Source organism: Mytilus edulis, chromosome 8 (assembly GCF_963676685.1).
Source record: "Mytilus edulis chromosome 8, xbMytEdul2.2, whole genome shotgun sequence".
Classification (NCBI taxonomy): domain Eukaryota; kingdom Metazoa; phylum Mollusca; class Bivalvia; order Mytilida; family Mytilidae; genus Mytilus; species Mytilus edulis.
In genome coordinates this window covers 53,165,806-53,193,591 of record NC_092351.1, presented here as the reverse complement: position 1 = coordinate 53,193,591, position 27,786 = coordinate 53,165,806, and the positions used below count along the sequence as shown (strand labels likewise).

Below are 27,786 nucleotides of genomic sequence, written 5' to 3'. Positions count from 1 at the left end.
CTTATCATAACATTGAACAAGACTATTTACAGCGTTAAAAAATGAAAGCAATTTGGATTTAAATGGATCTGAGATATTGATAACCAAATGTGTGGCATATCTATGCATGTTCAAACATTGAAATTTTTATAGCCATGATTTATATCCCGTTTTAACGAACTTAACTTACGTCAGTGAGTTGCTAACACGATATCAGGAAAAATGGGCCTCTATTCAGTTGTACATTTCAATGTGACATATCTTTTAACATGTTTAAAGAATAAACAAACATTTTAAAGTTTAAATACACATGAAAGATATATTTACCACTTGAATGGACAATATCAAAATGTAATATTATCCAAAATAATTTCGTTTTTATAACAGCCTAAGTACTGATAAAAACAAAATTTAATAGCTTGTCTATGCTTGGATAAGGAATGAGTTTGAAACTGACAATAGGAATGTAGATTTCATATCTATATTTTTTTTCAGTTGAAAAATTTGTGATAATGATATGCTGACTTGAGATATTTAAAGCAATTCAATACATCTTTTTATATCAAAGTTTTTATTGAAAATCAATTGAATTAGATTTGACATTCAAATATAAAACTATTTATTTGGCAAAAAAGGTGATAATTGGTAAAAGTTTTATTCAGAGGAATTATAATGTACTAAATAAGTAAGGGACTTTTAAAATGACAGAATGAATGCATAAAAATACCAAATTTCCACATTTAAAAAATTCTTTTTCAAATAAGGACATGTGGGACAATAACCTGCATGTTTGAGACAACCATTCCAAGACCAAATGACCAGGATTTCATTAACTACAAGTGACCACACCACCTTCAGTTTGTCGACTAGCTTGCTGCTTGTGTATTTTCTGAGCTGCCGATTTTATTAAACAAAAATGTACAAACATGTCACATCAATACACATTAGAAATTGTGGCAATCATAATGACTTCTAATATCTTCTACTTATATCTTATTGTTTCGTGGCCGTCCACTACTACTTTTAGAAACCGGCTAGCTGTGTCCCTTTTTCAATGCCAGGCGAGTGTTGAACAGCACTTGATATAAGAATGTTCAAAAAATATAAAGGAAAACATTTAAATGCAAAAAATCTGCTATCAGTCAAAAGACTACGGCCAAATGAAAATAATTTGAAGTCAAATCCAATTACGTTTGTATAGCCATACCACCTATATATAACAAAAAGTTTTAACTTTAATGCTAATTTGAACACTATCTTTTGATACATGATTTTGTTTAACAATCAATCATACACCCTTTTTTCATGCTTGATGGTTTGAAGAGCTATATAGTTCCTTAAAATAAGCCAGTACAAATAAATGATTTTTTGCAATATAACTCGAAGTTTGAATAGTACATGTAATTGGTAATTCTAAATCTTTATTTTCCTTTTTTGTACAAAAAAGAACCTGTATAAGATTGATTGATTTTTGTCTATCTAATCCAGTGGCAAATATTTCAGACATGATTAGGAAAGAGCAAATTAAACAATACTTTATCTTTATGGAGATGTGTTATGGTTTCCAATGAGACAAATATCCACCAGAGTTCAAATGAATTGGATGTGCAGGGGCAGATCCAGCCATTTTAAAAAGGGGGAGGGGTCCCAATACAGGTCCAATTAGGGGGGGGGTCCAACTATATGTCCCCATTCAAATGCATTGATCGTTAAAAAAAGGGGGGGGGGGTTCCAACCCCGAAACTCGCCCCCTGGATCTGCCACTGATGTGTGCAATAATACACAGGTTCTGTTGAAGGCTGATCAACTAAATTTGGACTGTCATTGATGTTAAAGATAGATGTATAAATGAAGAATTTTTTTACATGCATAAGGTCACCAACCAACCCCTCCAGGAGTAATATCAGTAATTTTTTTACAAGCTCCTTAAATTCATATTTAAAACATACACATAACTCAAACAGCCATAAAAATTTATAAACAATTATTTCAGCACACTTGACTTGTACATTGTTTACTTTTATCTCCAAAAGTTCAATTTCTACAAAACACAGACAAAAACCCTAATAAAAGCATTTAAATTTGAACACAAACAAATATTTGCTAATCAATCAACTTTACAACCTATCAGATCTCCCCACCTACCTACATATTGCAAATCATGTTATAATTTTCATTACATTTAAATTGACTTTTATTGAATATTTTGGGGCATTTGCAGTGACACCTTGGAATCCTGTACCAATATATGGTATTCAATTAGTCATATTATTGACATGGTATTTCAAATACATGTATGTATTTGTACAGTTGTACTTATATGCAATATATGGATTCTTTTCAGTGTATTAGATATAAAACAGTGACTGAATAAAATTGAGAAAGGAAATGGGGAATGTGTCAAAGCGACCATAGAGCAGACAATAGTCGAAGGCCACCAATGGGTCTTCAATGTAGCGAGAATTCCCGCACCCGTAGGTGTCTAGGGACTTCTTAAACGATGAAAGAGAATATAATAATCAAGCTAAATGCCCCCCAAAAAGGTAGTTTTCCCTTTTGATTACCTATGCATTTCATACATGTGATAGGTTTGGCGATTGATTGATTGTTGTTTTTTAAGCCAATTTCAGCACTATATGGCTATATCTTGGCTGGCAGCTTTATTGATGGAATCGAAGCAAGAGGTCTAGAGAGAATACAAACACAGCTGCCTTGTGAGGTGCTAGAACTTGCAACTCCAGAGTTGATAATTTGTTCAAAGATTCTAAGGTTAAATTTCAGTACGCAGAAGTTAGCTGTCCATGGGTATATTAGCAAATGACAAAGTTTGCAGGCATGGATCCATACAGCCCTCTCCCCCTCCCCCATAAACATTTTTTTTTTAATGTATAAAGATAAAATTTTGTATTTTTTGTTTCAAAATATAAAGATCCTCTTCTTCTGCTTCTATTTGAAAAGGAACCCCCTTTCTGTCCCCCCTATTTCATCAAATTCTGAAATCATGCCTGATGAGTATTTTGACATATTTTTCTGCTCGGATAAATAAGGTTAGACTGTATGCATTGCAGAGTTGCAGAGATTTTCTTTTTTCAAATTATATTGTCAATGAATTAAAAACGCCTGTATCTTAGGGACATCAACATCTCTGCATCCTGATCCATGCAGTGCACATAACTGCATAATATGCATATATACATGTATTTTGATATGTGTCAAGCTTTTTAACCTGTTAACAGTAGGGAGATTTTACTGGTGAGGTACACATGGTAGAAATCATGCAGATCCATGATGCAGTCTAAATGAATTTCACATCATTTCATCTTCACTTAATTTCACTTTTAAATAGAAAACTGTCAGGAAAGGGGGAGGGGGGTTATGTTATGAACTTACTAGGCAGAACTTGTTTGTTTAAGGAAGGGGCAAAAACATGTTTGTATCCTTATTTCTTAATACTCATAATTTCGCTCATGCAAATCATACATACTATTGTCATGAATTATTAATAGCATCTATATTTTTCACACCTCTCAATAAATAGTGAAAGGGAAGTTTTGTCAACTTGCCCTAAACAGACAATTTTGAATCATGCTTAAACCTGCACAAGATTATGATATCATAAAATTAAGAGTCATTCATAATTAAAATTCTATTGAATCAATTTGAATTTTAAATGATTTTTAAGTAGTCCTTAGACAGGAACTGATACATGCTGGCTTAGGGGGAATATTAGTTTACATATGTATGTATTTTTTAAATCCAAACTCCTTCCAACAGCTTTGCTGGAAAATTAATTCAAATACATTGTACATGTAAATGCATAGATATCATTGCTCCCAATTCAGAAAACTGTTAAAAGCATTTACACAAATTTTAATAAATATTTGATGGCATATGACAAGTGCAAAGTTGAATTTAAATTCTAAACTTGGAATTTAAACAGTTTAAAGGCCTTCAAATTGAATCTGCTTTAACAATGGTTAATATGGAGCATATGCAAATCTGCTTTTGATGATATATATAAATTCTTGTAAAAAGAGGTATTAGGTTTAAAATGCATCAACTTAAAATGAAAGGGAAAGAGACAACAAATATTATATTGTTATAATCAATGCAATTTAACATGAAGTATATTCAATACAAAATTATATCTACAAAGTTCTTGCCAAGGTGATAACTGAAAATCAATAAGCGTTTCATCTTCTTTATTAATTAATCAAGGTATTTTCCCTGCTATTACAGGACACTGTTATTAACCTGGAGGAAATTAACGAGTAAACAAAGACAAATGTCTATTTCGGATGAAATCAATAACCTATACAAATAATTGACAATACAATGATTGGAAACCATTGTTTAAATATAGATCTGCAATGAAATGGAAAACTTACCTTAAATGGAGTTTTAGAAATCTACTTTTTTTATGCCCCGCCAAAAGTCCTTCAAATTGGAATATGACCCACAATTCTTGATTAGGCTTAGTGTGTCGAGAAAAATATTTAACATGCATATACTGTGACAAATTCCCGCTTCGATCTTTCTTACTACAAATACTATATCCCCTATCCCATTCATGTACCGACTTGTAATAGATTTGGATTTATTGACGAATGCAGGGGCCATGCATGAGGGGCTTTCAACAAGCCGATCAATATTTTGATAAATAAAATTTTGAATAGGCTATTTAATGAAGTCAATGTTTATGTTTATGTCAGCAAGTGACCTATTCAAATCTGATTAAAGCATTGATCAATAAATTTAAATATTGTGTTATAATCCCCCTTTAAATGGCCCCTCAATCTTGTTACCTGTTAAAAGCCTATACCTTTAAGTTTTAAATTATGTAAACTTATACAAAGAGAGACTTTATAGGGTTATATGAAATGAAAACAAATTAAAAAGAATAAAATATTATACTGTTTAAAAGAAAAAGACCTAAGAGTGAAATTTCAATAATTTGGGTGCATTTTGTATTCATAGGGAAGATTGAAAACCCTTCATGACAAATTTAAAATGTGGTTGAGCTTTGCAGATTAAATATTTGTGTATTGGTCTTGAACAAAGCTATCAATATATATTGAGAGAGATTTATTTTTATCAGTTGTACATATCAATAAAATGTTTGCGTACTTTTCAGCAACGATAAGTATGTAGAGGTTCTTATAAGTTTACACTAACGTTTATCTGTAAAGTTTTTATGGTATCGCCAAGGGAGTTGATCACCGTGTTAGAAAATTCAACAAACAGTTTGATAATTTTACGACCAAACTTGAATTTCTTAATTCTTTTCTAGATAGTGATAGGTCAGCAGAACTTAGCAAGTTGTTAGGGAAGAAAATTATTTAAAAATTTACATCATTAAAATTCAATAATTTATAGTTTTCGTGACATCAATTATCCAATAAGAATAGTTTACTGTCATGACTGTATAGATGAATATATATATTTATATGAATGAACTCTTTGAGGTCAATCATGTCAGTTTAGTTTTTTAGAACATGAAAATATTATATTTGGATTCAGGATTTAATATTTTTTAACCCATATTTACCAAGAGTCTAAATATAACATTGAGAAATCATTAATAGAGATAACACTATATATCAATAGAATAAAAATGTATGTTACACAACCTGTCAATCAGACAGGAATACATGGGGAAGACATGTTTTATGTGTTGTTAGCGAGTCTCTAAATAATACAAGTGCACAACTTCATGTCCAGTTGAAAAATATGTGCATCCTAAAGTTTTTAAAATCATGACTTAATATAAATTGTTTCCAAATACAAATGCTGAGTCATGTTTGCAACATAATTTATTGAGGGATGAAGTGCTGATTATTCTGACTGACAAACAAACAAGATGAATTCAGTATACCCTCTGTAATGACCAGGCTCCATTTTATGTGAGCGCACGTCGTGGATACAATATTGTAAGAAAGCCAAGGTAAACTGACAGGAGGTTAAATCTCTCACTTTAGAGAGGAGAAAAAAATCTAACTATTTCTCAATCTTTCTGTTTTTTTCTAATATAATATATAGGCTGAACCTAATCATGTGAAAACTAGTAATATCATCTTAGTACATGGTTTGTATACACAATTTAAGTGACTTTACTAAATGACACTGATAATTCTAATAGTGTAAAAATATGCAAGTCACTCATTTATTGTATTTATTTATAATTTACGGTTCAATTAAAAGGAAGTTGTTGAGTGATGAATGTGAAAAAGCATCATACGGTATAGCAGACATGTATAAACCCTGAAACCAAATTTCAGAAATCCTTGTATTGTAGTTCCTGAGAAAAATGTGATGAAAATTTTCAATTTGGCTATCATGTCTAAAATCATACAAGTGTTTGGTAATCAGGAAGTTGTCAAGTGATGAATCTGAAAAGGCATCACACGGTATAGCAGACTTATATGAACCCTGAAACCAAATTTCAGAAATCCTTGTATTGTAGTTCCTGAGAAAATATTGACGAAAAAAGAAATAACTGACGGATGGTTGGACAGAAAGAGGTAAAACAGTATACCCCACTTTTTCAAAGCGGGGGTATAAAAACCGTATTTATATATAACTATGTTGATCAATGAAGGAATTTGTGCACATTGACTTTCAAAATGGCAGCAAAGGGAATTAACTCTAATTCAAAATTGGTATGAAATCTCCCAATCTACCTTTTCATCTTGAACCTAAAATATCAATAATATCATATATCATAAAATTGAGAATGGAAATGTGGAATGTGTCAAAGAGACAACAACCCGACCGAAGCGCAGACAACAGCAGAAGGCCACCAATGGGTTTTAAATTAGCTATATTGTCCCTCTGAGTATTCAAAAGAAATCACTGAATAATCAGTTTAAAAACTTTAGTATGTTCATGTAAAATTATCATTTTAACTTCTTTTTATTTTTCAATTTTAAAATACTTTAACAACAAAAACATAAAAGTTGTTTTACTGATTTGTTCATTATGTTCTGATATGAAATGCAACTTTATAGAAAATATAACTGATTAGTCACAAGTACAATGTAAGTACAATGTAGTTCCTATCAAACCAACTCAAGCAGAAAACTTAACAAATGTTGACAATGATGCATCATCATGCTATGCTGTTGCCAACAATCATTTCCAAGGTTGCCAGACATTGGGCAAATTCCAGTAATAATTGATTTGGTCCAGTTAAGTAATATGCATTACTGGACCAAATGATCAGTTAAACTTTTAATTTTGGTTGAATTATGTGTAGATTTTTAGTAAAAATAAGTCTGGTTCAGTTAAGAATGGTTAACTAGACCAAATGCAGTTTTTTTTCTACTTTTTGGAGGGGTAAAGGACCCTGGCCAGTTTTAGGATTTTTTAATGTCTTTTTCAATGAAATTTGGAAAAACATAAAATATACCAGGTGTGAATTTTAGTGTTTTAAAATTTATAAAAATTATATTTTTGTAAAAAATAAAGTGAGAAACTTAATGAATTTTATTTTATTTTCTGTTTTTTTTTGTTTTTTTTTTTTAAACTGAACAACAAGGCACTTAAAGTTGTTTTAGTATAAAAAAAAACTAGCTCAACTTGGTCTATGCGAATATTAAACAAAAGACACAGATGGATTCATGACAAAATTGTGTTTTGGTGATGTAGACTTTACTTTACTGCACATTCTTACTGCCTACAATTATCACTACTGTAAATTCAGAAATTATTGCGTGCATTTATTATTGCGATTTTGTCAATTTCAACTTAAATGCGATTTGAATTTTTACGATTTTGTGAAAAGTCATGCTTTATTCAGTTAAAATATGACAAAATGCGAGTTTTAATTATTGCGTTTACAATTCTGTCGCAATATTCGCAATAATAAAAACCTCGCAATAATTTCTGAATTTACAGTATCTGTAATGAACTTGGCCCAGTAGTTACAGGGGAAAATGTTAGTAAAAATTCACAAATTTTATGGAAATTGTTAAAAATTGACTATAAAGGGCAATAACTCCTTAGGGGGTCAATTGACCATTTTGGTCATGTTGACTTATTTTTGGGTCTTACTTTGCTGTACATTATTGCTGTGTTAACAGTTTTTCTCTATCTATAATAATATTCAACATAATAACCAAAAACGGCAAAATTTCCTTAAAATTACCAATTCAGGGGCAGCAACCTAACAACGGGTTGTTCGATTCATCTGAAAATTTCAGAGCAGAAAGATGTTGACAATTTTGAATATTTTAACCCTATGTTCTATTTTTAGCCATGGCAGCCATCTTGGTTGGTTGGCCGTGTCACAGGACACATTTTTTATACTAGATACCCCAATGATGATTTTGGTCAAGTTTGGTTTAATTGGCCCAGTAGTTTCAGAGGAGAAATTTTTGTAAAAGTTAACGACGACGTATGACGGACGCCAAGTGATGAGAAAAGCTCACTTGGACTAAAAATGTGTCCTTCAAGCACACATGTAAAAGCTAAAATTTGTAACCTTTTTGGTTTTTTTGTTATTTCATCGACAAATTTAGACATAGACTTATCAGTTCCTGGAATGTGATCCAGTAAAGTAATGTCTACATTTCCATTTTTTTGGGCATCCATTGTTGTTGATGTTGTTTTTGTCTATCAGATATGTTTTTACTTAGATTTACACATTACTTTTTGATTACTTTTGACAAAAATTACCAATTGAAAACAATAAACATTATGACTTACTGTCAAGAATTATGAAGATGAAAATGAATTTTGACATCATTGGGAAATTTTGCCCCAAAAATTAAGGAAAATGTATGTTTTTTTTACATTGGGAATGGGTTCAAAATACCAGACCCTGTTGAATGCTAGAAAAATCCATAAAATGTCAAGATGATTTCTCAAATCCTTGGGAACTAATGTGTCAATGGAAAAGCATATACAACCTCTCGCCTTCAGCCACCTTTGTCTAAAGCAATTTGGACAAAAATTAGTAATTTCTTGTAAATAAAGAAATATTGAAGTTGTCTCCCCAGTGTTTTCCTTTTTTCACTAATGTAAGGTGGGTGTTTTAAAAAAATAACTTGCAACCGGGGCGGGTGGTTTTTTTTTTAAAATGTCCAACCGGTTTTTTTTTTATTTACTGTGGGTGCACGTGGGGTCACAAAAATAAATATTAGTATAATATTTACATTTAATGGAGTTGAACAAACATTTATAAATAGAAGTAGTCATATTAATTGTCAAATTATATTCTTTGATTTGATTTTTTCAAAAATTTATCTCTTTTATCTCTTCTTTCATTTACAATTTTATGCATCAGCATGGATTTAAGGCCTTTCGATCCAGGTTTCTGTCCTGTTTCTTGCCTTTGTGCCGTATTTTTGGCACAGAGAACAGGAGTATCCTTCCTCTGTGACTATAAGCCATTTGAAGTCTTGCTCATATTTGTCTTCACTTGCGTGTCTTTTCCGTTGTTTGGTTGATTTTTGTTCAATTTCCACAACTTCAACATTACTATCAATTTTATTTAACTTATTTGGTCTGGTATTTTCTTCATCGTCATCGTCATCTGCCTTTCTTTTCCCCCGATTGATAAATGATAACATTGAAATTTGACGATTGGACGCCATCTTTGTCAATGAAAACAAATCAGCGAGGCGGGATTAGTATTCAAATTTTAACGGTACGGAACCGAATAAAATCCGGAATTTGAAAAAAAAAGCCGACCACCTCCTAAAATCGAAAGGTGGTCGGCTTCCAAAAGAAGGTGGTCGGCACACCCGGCTTAAATGCCGAATGGAAAACACTGCTCCCCTTAAACCTGATCAATCAACAAGTTTTAGGTTAAAATATATATCTTCAGAGAGCATTGATTTAGACAAAAACATGAAAGCAAGGAAAAGTTGTTTTCAAGACAAAATTTCTAAAGGCATGAAAATTTAACAAATTCAGAAAAAGATGTAAGTGATGCTTAAATGTCATTTTTTTGTAATTCTTAAATAAAACTTCTCATTTATTTTCTTTTAAATTGTTTAACCTTATTTTCCAAATTGTCATTTCTATTATCAAATACTTACTAGTAAGACAATACCAATCAAAACCAAGGAGTAAACAAAGACTCACAAAACCAAGGGACATTTACATCAACAGTTATAATTAATAAATAAGAAACGACACGAACTCCACTAAAAACCGGGAATGAAATCAGGTGATCTGGAAGGGTAAGCATTTCCTGCACCGTATACGGCACGCATCATGTTATTTCTTTGTTCAAATCGGTAATGATGGAATGATGACTGAGGAAGAATATCAGATATGATTTCCGACCCACTTTTGTCATAATGGCCAATAAATAAGCTCATGATTATTATAAAGTAAGTTAATAAAAATCTATTCAAATGTTCAGTGTGTGCAGATCTAGAGAAGTTCCAAATAACAATTATAATGTATTTAATCTATTAAACAGTTAAATAAAAGTGAACATTTATGTATCAAAAATTAAAATCTTGAATAGTATTGACCAAATTTGACCTTGCTCTCTCTCATCGTCATCATCATCATCATAAAATAAAATGAGAAAATTTGTACACATTGACTTTCAAAATGGCAGCAAAGTGAAATAACTGTAACTCAAAATAAGTAAGGTATGAAATCTCACAATCTCCCTTTTCATACTGGAAACTGAATATATCAATTATCATGATTATATCATATACATTGTATTGTCAGGGGTTCTAATTAACATTTGGTACTGGAAGGTCCAGGACTTTTGACTTTGACCTAGACCTAGCTCTCTCTCATCGTCATCATCATCATAAAATCGAAAAGCACAATTACCTGTTCTCTGAAGTTCTTGACTTTTCTTTCAGTAATATCTTTTTCATCATTCAGCCTCCGCACTTCACGGTCCAGTTCTGCTATTCTGTTATCAGCCACTTGTAGTAGATCAGCAATGTACGGGTCTTCGGGATTGGGGATTACTAGTCTACTTGGACCATCAGATTCTGGGACTATAGTGTCTATTTCCATCCTCTGTCTTCTGAATGGGATTGTCTTTTTCTTACCTCCTAAAATATAATAACGTAGAAATTTTACAATCTGTAAAACATTAATGGCAGAGTTCGCGTAATCTTTTTTCCCTAGTGGTCCTTGAAGAAAATCTGCTGGTCCTCACTATTAATTATATTGAAAAATACTAAAATTGTGTCAGTCCTATGCAAAATTTTGGTGGTAAAATCCTGAGGACTGACACTTTTCGCAAACTCTGTAATGGAGCATTAGCTGCTAAATTCATGTTCGCAAAATAGCCTCAAAGTCTCACATTCTATTCATTACCTACTTAAAGGTCTATCCAAATTGCATAAATAACTTAAGAAATTTTTTCAATGCATGGACTCGTTATCAACATTTTGTGTGTATTTCAGAATAGACTTCATCTTATCAAACATTGAGATGATCTCAGAACAATTCCATAGTTCATTTGACCTAATGTAAATGTAATTATTTATGTGCAAGTTTATAATACTTTATCAGTGTTTCTGAGCCTATTTTGACATACCGTAATTGCATCAGAACCAGTGATATTGTTGTCTTTTTCAAAACTACCTCTACCGTTTTTTATTGGGAAAAATGCACATTTTTATTGAAATTGGGAAATATTATTCTAAACACATCTCCGATTTTTTACTGACCTTTGCTGATTTTTTTGCACTGTTTTTTCATGTACATTTTGGTTGTCAGACATTTTCAACCTGGAAGGTACTTTTAGGAGAGGGGAAAGAAACAGAAGCAATGATGGTACTTAATGCATTGAAAACCACATGTGTTACAAACACCATGATGATTCTGATCAGAAAACCGGATCTCAAAAGTGCTTTATAATATCAAAATAATAACATGAATACGATATTTACAAACATTACTACCAATGCCATCACTGTTTAGGGAAAATGTAGACCTTTTTGGGAGGAATTTTAAGCCATTTTTTTTAGTAATTGGGAATTTTCTCTAGGGGAAAAGGCCGAATTTCGGCTGTTATTTGAGGCAAACAATATCACTGAGAACATAATGCAGGGAGTAAAATATTATTTCACTATTTCACTTTTATAAATGTTTGAAATAAAAAGAATAAAAAAATGTATTTGTTGTCAACTTCATAGCTTGTTCCCCCTTTAAACCAAGATTATCAGTTTTGGGGTGCATTTGGTGGCAATTAATCTTTTTATACCCTCGTAAAAGGAAGATAAATCAAGTATTCTGATATTAATATAAAAAAAAAGAATATCTAAGATGTATAGTTTTTTTTCTGTTTTCATGCTTACAAGACATACTTGAATCCTTCAAGAGCACCTCAGTCAGCCCTAGTTTTTTGTGGGGTTCCTGTTGTTTATTCTTTAGTTTTCTATGTTGTTTTTTGTGTACTATTGTTTGACTGGTTGTTTTGTTGTTGTTGTTTTATTAGGGATTTTTTAGCAATGGCTTTGTCAGTTAGTTCTTGACTTGAGTTAGAATGTCCCTCTGATATTTTGCACATTTAATACAAAGAGATGTATTAAACTCTTGCAATTTACCATTTTAAATTTCATGAATGGCAGTTCACATGATTATAAACCAATGTGCTTTTATTCTAAATCAAATTAAAATGATTAAAATTAAAAATTTTATAATCATCTGACCTTTGATATCAGTACTTTTGGTTGAAAACTGAACTTCAACTGTTACTTAATTGTAATACACATGGAGTTTGACATATAAAATTTTCTAAACCTATTTTAAGGTTTGGCCAGAAACCCTCAAAACATGTGGTTTTTTTTTCTTGTCTTACCAGGTGTCTGAACAACAGCGTGGAAGTTTTTCTCCTGTAGATGGAGAATCCTATCTGATTTCTCCCTGGATTCTTTCTCCAATTGTCTTGCTTTCTGTACATATTGATTGTTCAGGAACTTCAAATCAGCATTCTCATGTTCTAGTTTTCTTAGTGAGGCTTTTAGTTCTAGAAATATATAAATATATGAAATACGATAAATTGCAAGGTGAAAAATGTATACAATGAAAGTAATAAACTTCTTATATCCCTTTTTGATGGTGTGACAGCAATTTTACATCATTTAAACTATTTAAACACATTGTTTTCCCCACAAATTTTATGATGGTAAAAGGCCATTTGGGTAGAACACTGACACGTCTATTCACATGAGATGTTTGGTGCTGCAAATGAAGAACATTTACAAATTTTAACACAAATTATCTCCCCTGTAATTCTATATTTACCCTTATTTATCTCCCCTTTTAACACAAGTACAAATTTTGACTGTGTTCGTAGTATTACAGTTTCTTCATACTTATACATGTACTGTTATTATGATTTAAGATATGACTTTTTCTTTTTAATTTCATTGAGGTGTTAAAAGTATTGACCAAAGCACATTTTGTATGAAGCACCAATAACTTCATACTGAAATGTGTGCACTATAAACACTTTCAAAACCCTATCAAATCACAAAAAAGAAGCATTAAATTCCTATAATAATGAGTGAAAAAACACCACATCTTTGAACTCAACAAACTGTGTAGACATTTGTCGTTTTTTAAACCACTGTATATATCAACCTCTAAATGAGTCAAAAACATTCCATGTATTGTTGGTTCCATGTTGATACATGTTTTTCATTGACAAAAATACTCATATGTCTCATTCTTGTTATAACTCAACACAGTCATACAGTGAATCACGATCAACCTTTATTTTATTTGCCATTGGATGTAAAGCTACAGCAATCAATCATTTTTTCTTCAATTTATCTCCCCTGTATTTCTATATTTACCCTTAATTATCTCCCCTTTGAATCTTATATTTACCTTTAACTATAGCATCTGATTCATCTTTCTGTTTAATAAGTTGCTGGTGAAGGTCATTATTTTCCTTTACAAGTTTAGCATTGTCACTTTTATAAGGTTCTATTGCACTTTCAACGTCATTTGTTTCTGTTGTCTGCTTTCCCAACTCAAGTTTGGCATTTTTCAGACTGTCAGTAGTATGGACCAGATCAGCAAACAATTTTTCCACCAATGGCAGAGATTCCAATCCTAGCGTCTGCCGGTAACCAAGCTGGTCCAATCTTTTACGTAGATTAGTGAATTTCTGCTGCGCCTGTGCTGAGGTCTTGTCCGTCATGTTTGAACTGAAATACAAGGATTTATGATTAATAAAAAATGGCTAAGATATAAATACCCGAGTTGTGACATTTAATAAGTAAACAATGAAGAATTTGGTGCTGAAAATGTTTAAATTATTGCATGTTAATAGAACTCTTGTTGTTGAAGTATAACTTGACCAGGTTGCATATAAAAGACACATTAAATACACACCTAAAAAACATTATTCTATCATTTATGATAAGGCCACAATTAAAAATATTTTGTTTGCCCAAACCCTACTCAAGGTTGAGACAGTGGGTAGGTAGGTAGGCATTTTTTTTTTAAATTTTTAAAGAAATTGAAGTACATGTGTATCAGATGTTTATCATGTTTATTAGTCATGTTAGTCTTCTTGCCTATCTGATTAAAAAAAACTTCTTCAAATCAGGACAATAAAAGAATTTGAGTAGGCAGCTTTTTCTGGGTAGGTAGGGTAGGTAGGGTTGGGCAAACAAACCTATTCTTTTTTATGGCCTAAACATGATAAACATGTATATGATAAAGAGGATATATCTTAAATAAAAAAGAATCCTTAATATAAATGCACATCCTTATTTTTACAGTCAGGTATAACTTATACAAAGGATTTTTTTTTCATTTATCATAGGATATAATCATGATTAATGCAAAGTTTTCTGGGAATTGACTGAAAGGTTTTGAAAATCAAATTTTACGACTACAGAAAAGCATTTTTCAACAGATTTGATGGGTGGCAACAGTAATCATTATCTGGGAGTTCAGTTCAGTCATGAATTTGAATTCTAAACCACAAATCAGCCAACAATTTTAATTCACTTTAGAATTAGACATGTTAAGAGTCTATTTACAATCTTGACTAGGGCGTACTACAATGACTTTTCAACAAAATCAGGGTTGTTTGTGCAGATTGTTTTCTTGTATCAAAGACATTTCAACAGATTCATGTTCACCCTGTCAAAGTCATTTTGCTCAGACTTTTTTATCATCATGATCATTATTGTGGAGGATTTGGATTGTATACATTGTAAATGTTAAGATTTCAATTGGTATAATAGAAGGAAAATTTCATGTATCATGTGTACAGTTTAATTGTATGACCATTTCAATTGATTTTTGTGTGTGACCTGCTCTAATCAAATACAATGTATATTTCTGATATTGACATGAAATCAACAAATCCTGTCTTTACCATGTTTACTGCAAACAAGGCCACACCTAAAAATATTTTGGTATGCCCAAACCCTACCCAAAGGTAGAGACAATGGGTAAATGTAGGTAGGTAGGCATTTTCTTTTTTTAATTTCGACAAAGAGAAATAACAGTGTCAAGTGTTTATTTGTAATGCCAATCTGATTAAAAAAAAAACTTTTTCAAATCAAGGCCATAAAAGATTTTGAGTAGGCAGCTATTGTCTGGGTAGGTAGGGTTAGGGCAAACATACATATTCTTTTTTATGGCCCAAAAATGGATTCAGAAAAATAGTATTCCTACAAAAAATGTATAACCTCAATATCCTGTTGTGACAACAAAGTACAAAGGTTGACACATGATTATGGAAATTGTTATTGCATGTTTTTTTTTAAAGTGCTCTGTACATGTACATTGCTGTGTTTTTTAATTTGTATAATGACATTTTAAAATTCTGTATTTTTTGAAAATTTGGTAAAGCAAGTTATTCATAGTGTAGCCCTGGTTCATATAGCCAGCGTCATGCTGCAGTCGTTTCTTGAAATGTCAAAATTGATGGCCTAAAGTTATGGCAGTGTCTGTGCGAACCTGCATGCAGGTACAAGCAGAAAAATTTGCCTACATACATGTAGGCAACATGTACCTACATCTTTTTTTACAATAAAATATCATTTTATCAAATATAATTGCTGAGAATCGGTCCCGCATGAACTTTTGACTTCAATTATACATCCCTTTTCTAGTGTGGAGTCAGATATTTTCTATTATCAATCATGATATCAAAATTTTACGGGTACTTTTGTGATGTCCAGTAATGGCAGACAAATAGCGACAAGGCGTATGCACCTTATTGCTATTTGTCCACCATTACTGGACAAATGCTGGATTTTAAGCCGGGGTTAGCGATAAGGTGTATTAGCTTTCATCACTTGATCCTCCTTATTTATATGTCAAAAAATTATGTGTGGGAGTCCATGTGCAACATATAAACGAGGACCAAGTGCAAAGAAATAACTTTAATTAGATCGCATCTGATCACGAAAAGAACCTAAAATACTAAATTATAAATAGTTTGCAGCCTAAAACATTGTAAAATTTGATTTTCAAGATTAAAGGTCTTTTTTGTTTTACTGTAAAAAATTTACATTTTGCAACAACAAAAAAAACAGAATATAGATAGTTATTCAAATAGACATCGTACTCTCAAACAGGAAACACCTTAAATATTTTCAAAAGTTGACATTTTGGTGAAATCGATTTGCAAAATCCAACTTTACGGAAGATCTATATTGTCAATGATCGGGCTCAAATTATATGATTTTAGGTGTAGATATATTTTCGAGGGTGTTTTCTCATGGGAATGTCATTTCTTACACTTCGATTTTTCACAATGAAATAAGGTTCAAGTGGCAAACATCAAAACATCTCCCCAGATTCCTTTAATCGGCCACAGCACCGTTTGTTGTCATTGAGGAACATGCCAAGACAAGTTTTGTTATTTGAATATGGCGGAATAATTAACTTCCGGTACAAAAGTAGAGCTAAGCGCCGTTTGAAAGTTACTCTAAGAAGTATACAACAACGGACTTATTCAGTTGAAAGCCGAAATCATGAAAAAACTTATAGGATAAAAAAAATATAAGGATAATGATATGGATTCTAATAAAACGCCAGTAAAAAAATATTAAATAAACAAATATCAAAATTATCCAAGTAGAAATGCTCATAAATATGATTGCATACAAAATCATGAAAGTTGACTTCATAGTCCTTCATAGTCTTTCATATTTTGAGCACATAGACATGATTCGTTAAAATATCCTTACCATGATTCGTCAAGCCTCCGTCACTCTGAAATAATTATTTATTTCTGGGAAAAATGATCTTGATTCTCAAATCAGTCGATTTTTTATCGTCTAAAAAATGTACATGTTATCGCCATGCACTAAGAATTACCGTTAACGTCATTTGGCTGAAGATTGTAATGTTACCGTTATTCCTCATGAAGGTATCCAGTGGCGTAGTCAGGCAATTTTAAAGTGTACACCCGAAGCTCGACAAGGGGTCTGAGGGCCCCCGAAGTGTCTAGGTCATATAGCACATGTTGGTAGTTGCACTATCCCCATTTCACAACGAAATAAGGTTCAAGTGACAAACATCAAAACATCTCCCCAGATTCCCTTAACCGGCCACAGCACCGTTTGTTGTCATTGAGGAACATGCCAAGACAAGTTTTGTTATTACGACCCTCATATTCTATATATATATATATATATATATATATGTGTGTGTGTGTTTCTGGTATAATATCAAACTTATGTTATAGAGGCTCGTAGTTCAATCAATTCATAATAATCCTTGGTAACATTAATTCTGATGATGTTGTATTCATTTGTTGGCTTTCGTATAGCAAACATATTGCCACAATACACAAAGAAATGATACACGAACTTCGTTAGACTATAATGTGAGAACAAAAGGGCAAAACAATGAAACCACTAAAAACAATCTTTTATGAAATTACATCCATTTCCTGCACAAAAATTAAAAAAAACTGAAAAGTTTGAACATGAAGAAGGTACGACAAGGCAACTTTTTGACCCTCTTGAGTTATTCGTCACAGATCGGTCGATTCTGTACCTTCATCTAACGATAGAAGGAGTGAAGCGGGTTCACTTGAGGATTGCCGATTGCCTCTTGAGTTCAGAATAGAAATCAGTCAACCATCCATGTTTTTGAAGTTGGTCACAAGGCATGAGGCTGCAGTTATCTATAATAGACATATGTATACGTTGCGATAGAATTGAATTTTTACTTTTTTTTTAACAATGTAGAATTGCACTATGTTTGAAGTTTCAGGGCCAAATATTAGCTATCATGTTAACCCTTTGTTCTTGTTAAGCTATTCTGCATTGGTATAACAGTATGTTCAATAAAAATTTTGTTTTTATTCATTTGAAAATTCTGTTAACATAGTTAATATGCTATTTTTATATAAACATTAATCAAAATTGACGTAAAGCGGAATTTCAGTTCGTTTAAATTTTGATTGGGTAAATGTAATTCATTTTTCACATAATTTATATGCACAAAACAATCTTTATCTCTACAATCCAATCTTCAGAAAGATGAAATTTGTTATGATTAAAAAAATATTTATTGGTCCATATAAACATGATAAACATGCGCAAGTCGAGATATATGATGTTGCCCATCAAGGCCATTAATTGGAAAATTATATTTTCTTATTTTTATTCATATTATGGCCATGGTTGACAGATTTTAAAACGTACAGACTAAAACACTTCAAACGAAAACATGTTCAAACATCTACATATCCTTAACATATTGTACAATTCATTTGGCCTAATTTTTATAAAAGTTATAAACATTTAAATGAACATGACAAGGAAGGTAATTGTTTACAAATGACGCTAGCCTATGTGAGAAAGAGAAAGTAGATTTTATATGGACTAGAAACTTATTTTACCAAAAATTTGGACCAACAATTAGCAAGTACGTGCACGTGTTACTTTATGTTACTCTTTTGTGTATCTTATATCAACTATTATATTTTATTCTCTATGTACTATACACATTTATGTACTTTGTAGCATGTTTAGTTTGACTTTGGTTACAATCAAGGGAATCGCAGTCCAATTATTAATGGAATTTTAAAATACTGCAATTTAAAAAGAAATAAGAAATTTGATGACGCCAGTACATATTGTATATAGCTGAAGAAATGTCGTACTTTGACCTGCAATGGTTTACTTTTAACAAATTGTGATTGAGATTATTGGACTGAGAGTTGTCTCTTAAACACTTTAATACCACATCTTCTTATATATATCTACATCTACTCAAAAACAATATTGTTTTAAGACATTTTGTAGATTGTATGTGTATATTATAAGTGATCATAAGTTGAATAAGAACAGTTGTCTTCCGTTCATTCAAAACATTTATGCAAATCTGAGGAGGGTGAAACGGGGATCAACCGATGCTCATGCATTTTACCTTTTCTTGCCTTTTTATCATTCTTTTCCACTCCCCCTACCTTAATTTTCCTAGATCCAACATACTACATCACCACTTTTTATCCTTTTTATCCCACATCCCTAGTTCTTTCCACCCCCCCCCCCCCACACACACACACACTTATATTTCACTTCCATACTCCCCCCCCCCCCCTAGATCTCTGATCATGAAAAAGTGTCATTTCCCTCTACTTTATTTAAAGTAAGTTAACATTTTGGTTATTTGAACTATCATGTTATTGCTCCTTACCTTTATATAAGCCCTATATCATATTATACTTCAAGGCTATCACTCTTTACTTTAATTAAAGTTCAGTATAAATCATGCAATAGCCTTTATATACTAAATCTGAGAATGTAAATGGGAAATATGTCAAAGAGACAACAACCCGACCAAAGAGCAGATAACAGCCGAAGGTCACCAACGGGTCTTCAAAGCAGCAAGAAAAATTCCCGCTACCGAAGGTGGGCGTCGGCGGGGCCTCTTGACTCATCGCTCCGCAGCAATACCTTCTTACATTTATATAAAAATTAAATGAAAATCAATATCATAGTCCACTGTGACTTTTAAATTTATACTAATAAAGTCCATCATAGAAAGACTGAGCAACTCGCTTTACACACTGACTGTTAGTAAAGTAATGATAATGTGTACATTGAAACAACAACATCATAAGATGACTACATTGTTATTTATGGTTATTTAATGTCATTTTCGCTTACTAGTAACAATTGAAAATGAGATGTAGTGTAATTGCTAATGACTGTCGACTTTCTTCACGAATAAAAACTGGCCATCATAATACAGCCAAGTGTACTGAAAACTCTTGTATGTTGTTTTTTGTTAATTTAAGATCATTTATATGTTTTGAACATGTTGGAGTTTAATGTGACATCCGTTTTCACTGAACTACGACATATTTTTATTTAGGGTCTATCTGTCTGTATCTGTCTGTATTACCCATTTCTGTATATGGATGGGTACGTCACAGATTCCTTTCGGCTACTGTGTTTCGGGTTAGTGCTTGAACTGGTCGGTCTTACTATTTGGAACTGTGACCGCTCGTTTGTTGTTACGGACTTGTTGGTCTATAATGTTCTTAGTGATACAGCTATCAAAGCTTGTTGCTCTAATTTGTCGTTTCGGTCTGTGGAATGTGTAAGGTCGTCCGGAGGAAGTGCTGGTATCTTCCCCACAACCACTTAAAAAAAAAAAGTCAGTCCATGCTGTTGACGTCTTGGTTGTAGTGACGGAAGCTGAAATTTTGATAGCATTTTGTCATACATCCTTCATCTCTTGGTTTGTAGTCTCTAACAATAAATCTAGTCTCTTTCTTTTGTATGGATTTAAATTTATCGATGTCTTGTTACGTGTATGGGTCCCAATAGTTTATCCACTCTGTATAATATATCGTATGAGTGCTATATTTGCTGTTTTACGGTATTCCCTAGGGCTGTGTTGAAGGTTTCTCCTAAGCGGGAAGCCTATAGCGTGGAACTGGCTTTGTTACATGTGTTTGTTATTTGTTCCTTCCATTCAAGATCCTCCTGTATTTGTAATCCATGGTATGGGTTGGATGACACTTGTTCGAGCGTGTGGTTGTAAAAGTTGTAGAACCGCTGTCTTTTACTTTTTAGACTTAACTTATAGCATTTTTTGGCGTTGAAGAGCATAGCCCAGTCGTCGGTCCATTTCCCAGAGATTTGAGGTCTTTTTTTGTAGTTTGTTGTGGTCATTTTAGTTTTTTGTTTTCCTGTCCAACAAACAGTCGTCTGCCAAAAGTCGGACTGACGAGTGTACTGCATCTGGTAGATCATTTATGTGACACAAAAAGAGGATGGGTCCACCGTCCTAGTACCATCCCTTGATGCTAGCTGAAGCCCGTATCCGGTTGCAGGATTTTCCCGCTTTGTTTAAGCTCATTGGTGGCCTCGGGCTGTTATATATTGATCGGGTAGATGTCTTATCGACACTTGCTTTATTCCCATTCTCAATTTTAGTTATTACTCAAACAGCAATGAATCAACATAAGCAAACCGAAGCATGTGACTTATAACAAAACGATTACTAAAGAATCTGTTTTACCATCTAATCATTATTCCCACAGACGTATGTCTTGATCAGTTGTTCTTATTTACAATTAGATTTTTTTTTATCACGAACATTGAAAAAATTATATGCACAGTACACATCATTATACTGACTAGTCTAGCAGCTGTTACTGGAACTCCAAAGCCTAAAATCATACACCTTAACCATACCGTATGAGGGAGGGAGTGTCTTTTGTATACCGTATTTGTTTTATGAAATTTCCTCTATATTCTAATGGAATTTGCTAAGATCTGCTTATTATTCTGTATTCCTTTTTGTTTGGCTGATTTTTTCTACACTTTATTTGTTTGTCCTTTTTCTGTAGTGTTGTTCCACTATTCTCTATTATGTAAACCATATCCAGCCACTCACTTATCTTCCGTCTTTAAAATAGTAATATGTCTTACGAAAATATTTTATCTTTTTGTAAAGAATGAGTACGCGTGGTAGAGGGAAGAAAAGTAAAACGCCAGAAAAGACACCAACAACTGGGACACGGCATTCTTCGAGAATTCAGAAACTGGTAACACCCGAAGCCATGGATGTATCATCGGAATTGTCTAACAGTGCTGAGAAATTTCTATCGTTAAAAGAAACAGTTAAAAATCTTCCTGCTTTTTATGAGGAGTTAAAACTACCCAAGGCGCTTTATGATTTAGCAGCATCCATCGAGAAGTCAGTCAAGGGGAAAGTTCTTGGAAATAAGGACGTACAGAAGAATTTTGTAGAAGTTCAGGAAATTTTTCAGGTAAAATTTTCAAGACAAACCTTCAATTCAACATTAGTTTTGTGACGTATTATGAATTCTCCATTAGTTCTTTGCAATTTGATAATTACACTCAGCTTAATATCAGTCAAATTCGCTAACCAGTTAATGACCGGGTCCTCCTCGGGAGAAGTGGGAACTGGCTCGTAACCTTTGACTAGCAAAGTTGAGTACCAGTTCGAGCATCAAAATCAACTGGATAAAATCCATATTGGACATCTAATAATAGATCATAATTAGGATCAAAATAGTCGTAAAACAAGATAATATAATTCCAAATACCCACAAAAAAGCAAGATGTTGGAAAAGGACATTTATTTTATTTTTTGGAAAAATAGGATTTATGTAGATATCTGGTATTTATATTGGGCTGATCCCTATTCAAATACGATTAAAGAGCGCTCACTTCAATCTCTCACCACGTACTAAAAATTGTGTTTGAATTCACTTTGGCATATTATTTTTAAAACCACATTTTCTGTCTTCTTTTACATTATCAACTGGATGTAAAAATAGTTTAGTGATTTCACATTTCCGTTTTAAAAAACGCCTGCAAACAAGGAGATATGTTATGATTGTCACTGAGAAATGAGAAAACTATTCATAAATACCAAATGACAAAGCTGTGAACAATTATGATAGAGTACGGCCTCAATAGACTTTTTTCATATTACCGACTTATGACGCAGGGTTGTATAATTTTCGACAGGCTGCCTACTATGTGGTAGGAAATCCTGGTACTCGGTCATGTTAGAACAACCAAGAGAAGTACAATCTAACATATAATCGGTGGAATTTGGGGGAAGGTTTACTGTTCTCTCATGATTTTGTCGTGTATAGATAGCATGACGGTTTATTTCCCTCCTTAATTTTACCGATTTTAAGATAGATTTTACTTTTTTAAGTTGATCTTTCTTGACCATTCACCAGGATGTCCTATCATCTGAGACTCGATCACAATATATTAAGCTTTGTGTCGAGTGAGTGAAGGGTGTACCTGCATTTATATGAATTCTATAATTTGTCATAATATGTCATTGCAGGGTTGGGCAACTCCGGTGACAACACCAACGAAAGGACATGAGTCGAAAAACAGAAGTCATAAAAGAAAACGATCAGAGTAAGTTACTATGGTCATACGTTTCTGTCGCTATACACCATAATAGATTTCCTCCCATAATAACAAGAACAGAACAACTTATAAATTACAAAATACAATTACTGAAAACAAGGGAAAATAAAACAGTTTTATCCTTATTGTTTATTTGTTTGATGTTTTAAATATTTCAGTGTCAAAAATTAAATGAATGATGAGTATACAGTATGTTATACAACCACGTAAGGCTTTGACTATATCTTCCTTATTATGATTGGGAAAATTGATTGGTAAAATACATGTATGTTATGTCTGGCTCCCAGAAGTTTTCACAGAACATTTAAATGTTGAACGACACTGCAGAAAGATTACGACTAGGCGTAAAGTCTGTGATTAGATATTCTGTTGTGAATTTGAAATAACAATTAAATTCTTGGCTTCTAATAAAAAAGAAATGAATTCATTTTATTCTGCTTTAAATACCTAATCCAGTATTTTAATTGGATGATTTCCGGGTCTAAAGAATGACAATCGTCTTCGAATATTATGACTGCAAGACAAGGCCAACATTGAATAGTCGATTTATGTTTTTCTGAACTGCTTGACTCACAATTTTGGACCGTATTTTAGTAGCCCCACCCCCAAACCGAAGTAGAGGAATCTTTATGTTTTAACCTTGTCTGTACGTTCTCTGGCTTTAGTTTTTCCCAAACAAATGTTATGAAACTTCTATCCAATGCTTATTGCCACAAAACTCAAATCAAATTGAACTTTGGTGGCGCATCTTTTAACGTTATAGAGTTATTCCCCTTTAGAAATAAAAAAAATCGTTTCTGTTCTCTTACATTAGTTTTAATTAAACCAAATGTTATCAAACTTATGTATACGCAATGCTTATAACCTCAAAACACAGATCAATTTTGAATTTTGATGGCATCACTTCTATCGTTCTGGAGTTATGCCCCTTAACAAATGAAAAGATGGCAGAATTTTTCGTTTCCTTTCTTTTACTTATGTTTCCCCCCACCAAATGTTATGAAAATCATACACAATGCTTGTTACCTAAAAAAATCAGATCAAGTATTGCGTCACATTTACAGTTCTTTACTTTTGTCCCTTTGTAGCGCTTTATGCAAGCAGGGGCATAACGATCCATCATCTGTGTGATATGCACACATTCCTCATTTTTTCTTATCAGGGAAGAGTTTATTTCTTCATATTCAGTTTTACCATTTGTTATACACATTTATGTCATTTAATGTTGTACTTCATTTTACATTATCGTACTGCAAACAGTTGTATTTATATAATTATCCGTAAACTTGTATTTAGTTTTTAGATAATAAAGTATTTATTCATGTAACTCTCCATCTTCCAAGCAAATACCAAAGCTAATTATCTCTGTACTCGAACGCAGGACTTCGAGCTAGTTCTTGCTTTGACTGTTGATAACTTTCAAGAAAGGAATACTTTTTACATTGTCAAATTATGTTAAAAAAAAACCCACTAAAACATTTATCTCAGACAGTCATTTAGATATGAAGAAATTTGGATTTCGAAACGGGACAAGCAGCTACTAGTATATGAATTACCTAAATTATTATTAGGTTAAAACATGCTAGAGAGAAAATTGAACAATCATGATTTTAATGTTGAAGCAAAATTATATGGAAAACAGACTTTTATTTAATAGATCGTTCGAGTATAATGGCATAGATGATTTTGAATTACAGTGTCCAGAATGGAGACGAAACAATGAAAAGTACAGAATTCATTGAACTGCAGGAATGTGCAAAAAAGTGAGTTACAATTTATTCGTTGTTATTCCCGTATAGTTGAAATTGAGTGTATAGATATTTTGACCTTTATTAGTGTAATACTCAGTACTAGAATGTAACAAATATATACAAAAATCATAAAGCAATCTTCTACAGTACTACATATTGTGTTGGTCTAGTAAATATCATACCAATGTTAAACTGAAAAAGAAAGAAACTGTTACTGAGAAGAGTGTGATGTTTTTTGCAAGGGCAAACAAAAAGAAATTGATAGATTATCTTAGCTGTATTTGGCAAAAACTTTAAGGAATTTTTGGTCCTCAACGCTCATCAACTTCGTATTTTATTTGGCCTTTTTAACTTGTTCTTTTTTGTATTCGAGCTGGTTGAAAATATTTACCATGTTTACGTTATGGACAACAATTCTATTTCCAAATCTTTATTTTCCTGTATGGTTCATAAAGGAGAAAAATGAATTCAATTTGATAATTAAATTACATCTAAGAATTATAACTTTGGTTTTCAGGTTGAAAGAAGAAAATGAAGATCTTTGCAAACAACTTGCAGAAAGGCCAATTTTGGCAAAAGAAAAAGTGAAAGATGATATTATCAAAACATTAAGGGATAACAATCTAAAATTAGAACAGGAATTCAACAGTAAAAAAATGTCTCTTCAGGACATAGAAAAAGGCGGGAAAATAGAAATAGAAAAAAAGGAAAGAGAAATAGAATTTGTAAAACATAAATTGGAAAAAGCTAAACAAGAAATAATAGAACTGAAGAAAACAATAAAGGAAACTATGACAGAAGATAAATATGATGGACAGGATTTAAAAGATGTGGAAGAAAAACGTCAAAATCAGAAAGATACCCAGTCAAAAGAACAGGAAGATGAAAAAGATATCACTCAAAAACTTACGGATGCAAATTTGGAAATTACAGAATTAAAAGAAAAATTACAAAAAACGGAAATGATTCTTAAAGCGGAGGAAAATGTTCACATGGACACCAAGATAGAAGAAAAACGTTCAAAGGAAAAACAGCAGCAGCTGAAAGAAGAACTTCAGTTTGAGAAAGATACATTAGCAAAAGCTCAGATAGAAATACAAAAGAAAAACGAAGAACTAGAAAGCCTTAGTAATGAACTAATTACGAGTAGTGATTTTAATGAAAGAAAGAGTCGAGAGTGTGAATCGTTGAAGGATCAGTTTGTGCAGATGCAAAAAGAATTGAAACAGAAAAACGAAGAATTAGATGATCTACGAAACAGGTATATATGTTAAATGTCTTTTAACAAGACAAGTATAGTGTTCATATTTTTTTATGCTGCCAAAATGTAGAAAAAATTAAACACAAAATTAATGTAAATGTGCCAGAAGCATTTACGCAGTGTCTGTTCTTTCCTACTTCCTTGTGTCATATGAATTTCCGAAACTTACAACCAATCCAACTTTTCTTCTTATTTAACTTTGAATATGTACCATTGCTGCATATAGGTTCATGTCAGTCACACATGCCGCAGGTACAAGTTTTAGGTGATTGTTTTCCTCAATGAACTTGGTGATTAAAAATAACTCTGCTGGTAACGTGTTCTTCAATTTCGCCTCCACATCAGTAGTCATCAAGTTTACTATTTCCGATGACTTTACACTTGCAGTGTTGTGGGCGTTTTTTGTGCTCCGTGTTGAGGCTACTGACACTGTGACTGTGATTTTGAGATGAAGAACAGCAATACATTTGCTGTTCTTTTGATTTTTGAGTGTTTTTCGCAGTACATTCACTAATTTTGTGTCATTGATGGATACCCATAACGTTTTTATTTTACAAATGTCGGAAATATAGTTTGTATAATTACTTCTTCAAACACACGCATGGTCGAGGAATAACACAACATTGTTTTTTTTAATAGTTCTACTTCCGAAATGTTTTTACTTTAATTATAGATTAAGCTCTCTATCAGCTAGCAAGTTAGACGGGGATCCAAACATAACAGATCTTGGAGACCCCAACAGACCTTTAAAACTGGTAGAACGGTACCAACAGCTGTACGACAATCTTTGGACCGATATATTCGACGAACTTACTGATTCCTATCATGATGTGGACAACAGCGCTGAAAGAGAAAAAATGGCTGCTATGGAGATCATGTCAATTTTTGAGGTGCCTTATTTCATTATTTATCATGAACTCTAATTTTTTTTCGATTTTGCAAAACTGAATTTATTTCTTTATATTAAAGCAAATCACAATGCTGTGTGTGAAAATTCATAAAATATTCGACAAGGCTTGTCAATTATCACAACCATATAGACGTTTTGTCTGCACAAGACTCAATCAATGGTATGGATGCAAATACTAGTAGTTGGAAGCCTAATATTAAATTACTTTTTCTCAAATATAATATAATCATGCACTTCAAAATTCAGTACCTCATTACTAGATACTCTTAGATTTTTTAAAGCATAATATCATAGGAACATGAAAGACTAAAATGATCATATAAACATTACAAAATAGCAATCTAACTCTTGACATTTATTTTTGCTTTTTGACAGAGAATACTACAGTTTTGTAGACATACTGTTGAAGACCAAGAGAAAACTATCATATCATCGCTTATGTGTTGCTCTCAGGACAATCTGGTTCGTATCTTTTATTTATATTTTTCATAGTTTATGTAGTGATGTTGACTTCTAATATATGCT

At 32.4% G+C, this 27,786-nt stretch overlaps 2 protein-coding genes across 6 annotated transcripts in view; one reads left to right on the top strand and one right to left on the bottom strand.

Annotated features, from left to right (window-relative positions):
* The window catches only part of LOC139485859 (centrosomal protein of 135 kDa-like), a 44,746-nt gene extending 27,911 nt beyond the window's left edge, over positions 1-16,835 (bottom strand). For 3 of the 5 annotated variants that reach the window (XM_071270500.1, XM_071270501.1, XM_071270502.1), the window contains exons 1-4: positions 16,684-16,835; positions 13,804-14,126; positions 12,770-12,937; positions 10,783-11,012 (exon numbers count right to left, since the gene is read on the bottom strand). In XM_071270500.1, coding sequence (XP_071126601.1) covers positions 10,783-11,012; positions 12,770-12,937; positions 13,804-14,119 — 714 coding nt within the window. In that variant the 5' untranslated portion in view covers positions 14,120-14,126; positions 16,684-16,835. Of the gene's footprint in view, positions 1-4,367; positions 4,589-10,782; positions 11,013-12,769; positions 12,938-13,803; positions 14,127-16,683 lie in introns of those variants that run through there. The other 2 variants (XM_071270506.1, XM_071270505.1) reach the window with 2 other exon arrangements.
* Positions 16,836-18,711: 1,876 nt separating this feature from the next.
* The window catches only part of LOC139485858 (protein BCAP-like), a gene marked incomplete in the record, with an annotated part of 41,124 nt that continues 32,049 nt past the window's right edge, over positions 18,712-27,786 (top strand). Inside the window, 6 exon segments of the mRNA XM_071270499.1 lie at positions 18,712-18,825; positions 21,874-22,189; positions 23,251-23,327; positions 25,037-25,102; positions 25,608-26,351; positions 27,025-27,240. Of these exon segments, the coding sequence (XP_071126600.1) occupies positions 21,875-22,189; positions 23,251-23,327; positions 25,037-25,102; positions 25,608-26,351; positions 27,025-27,240 (1,418 nt within the window).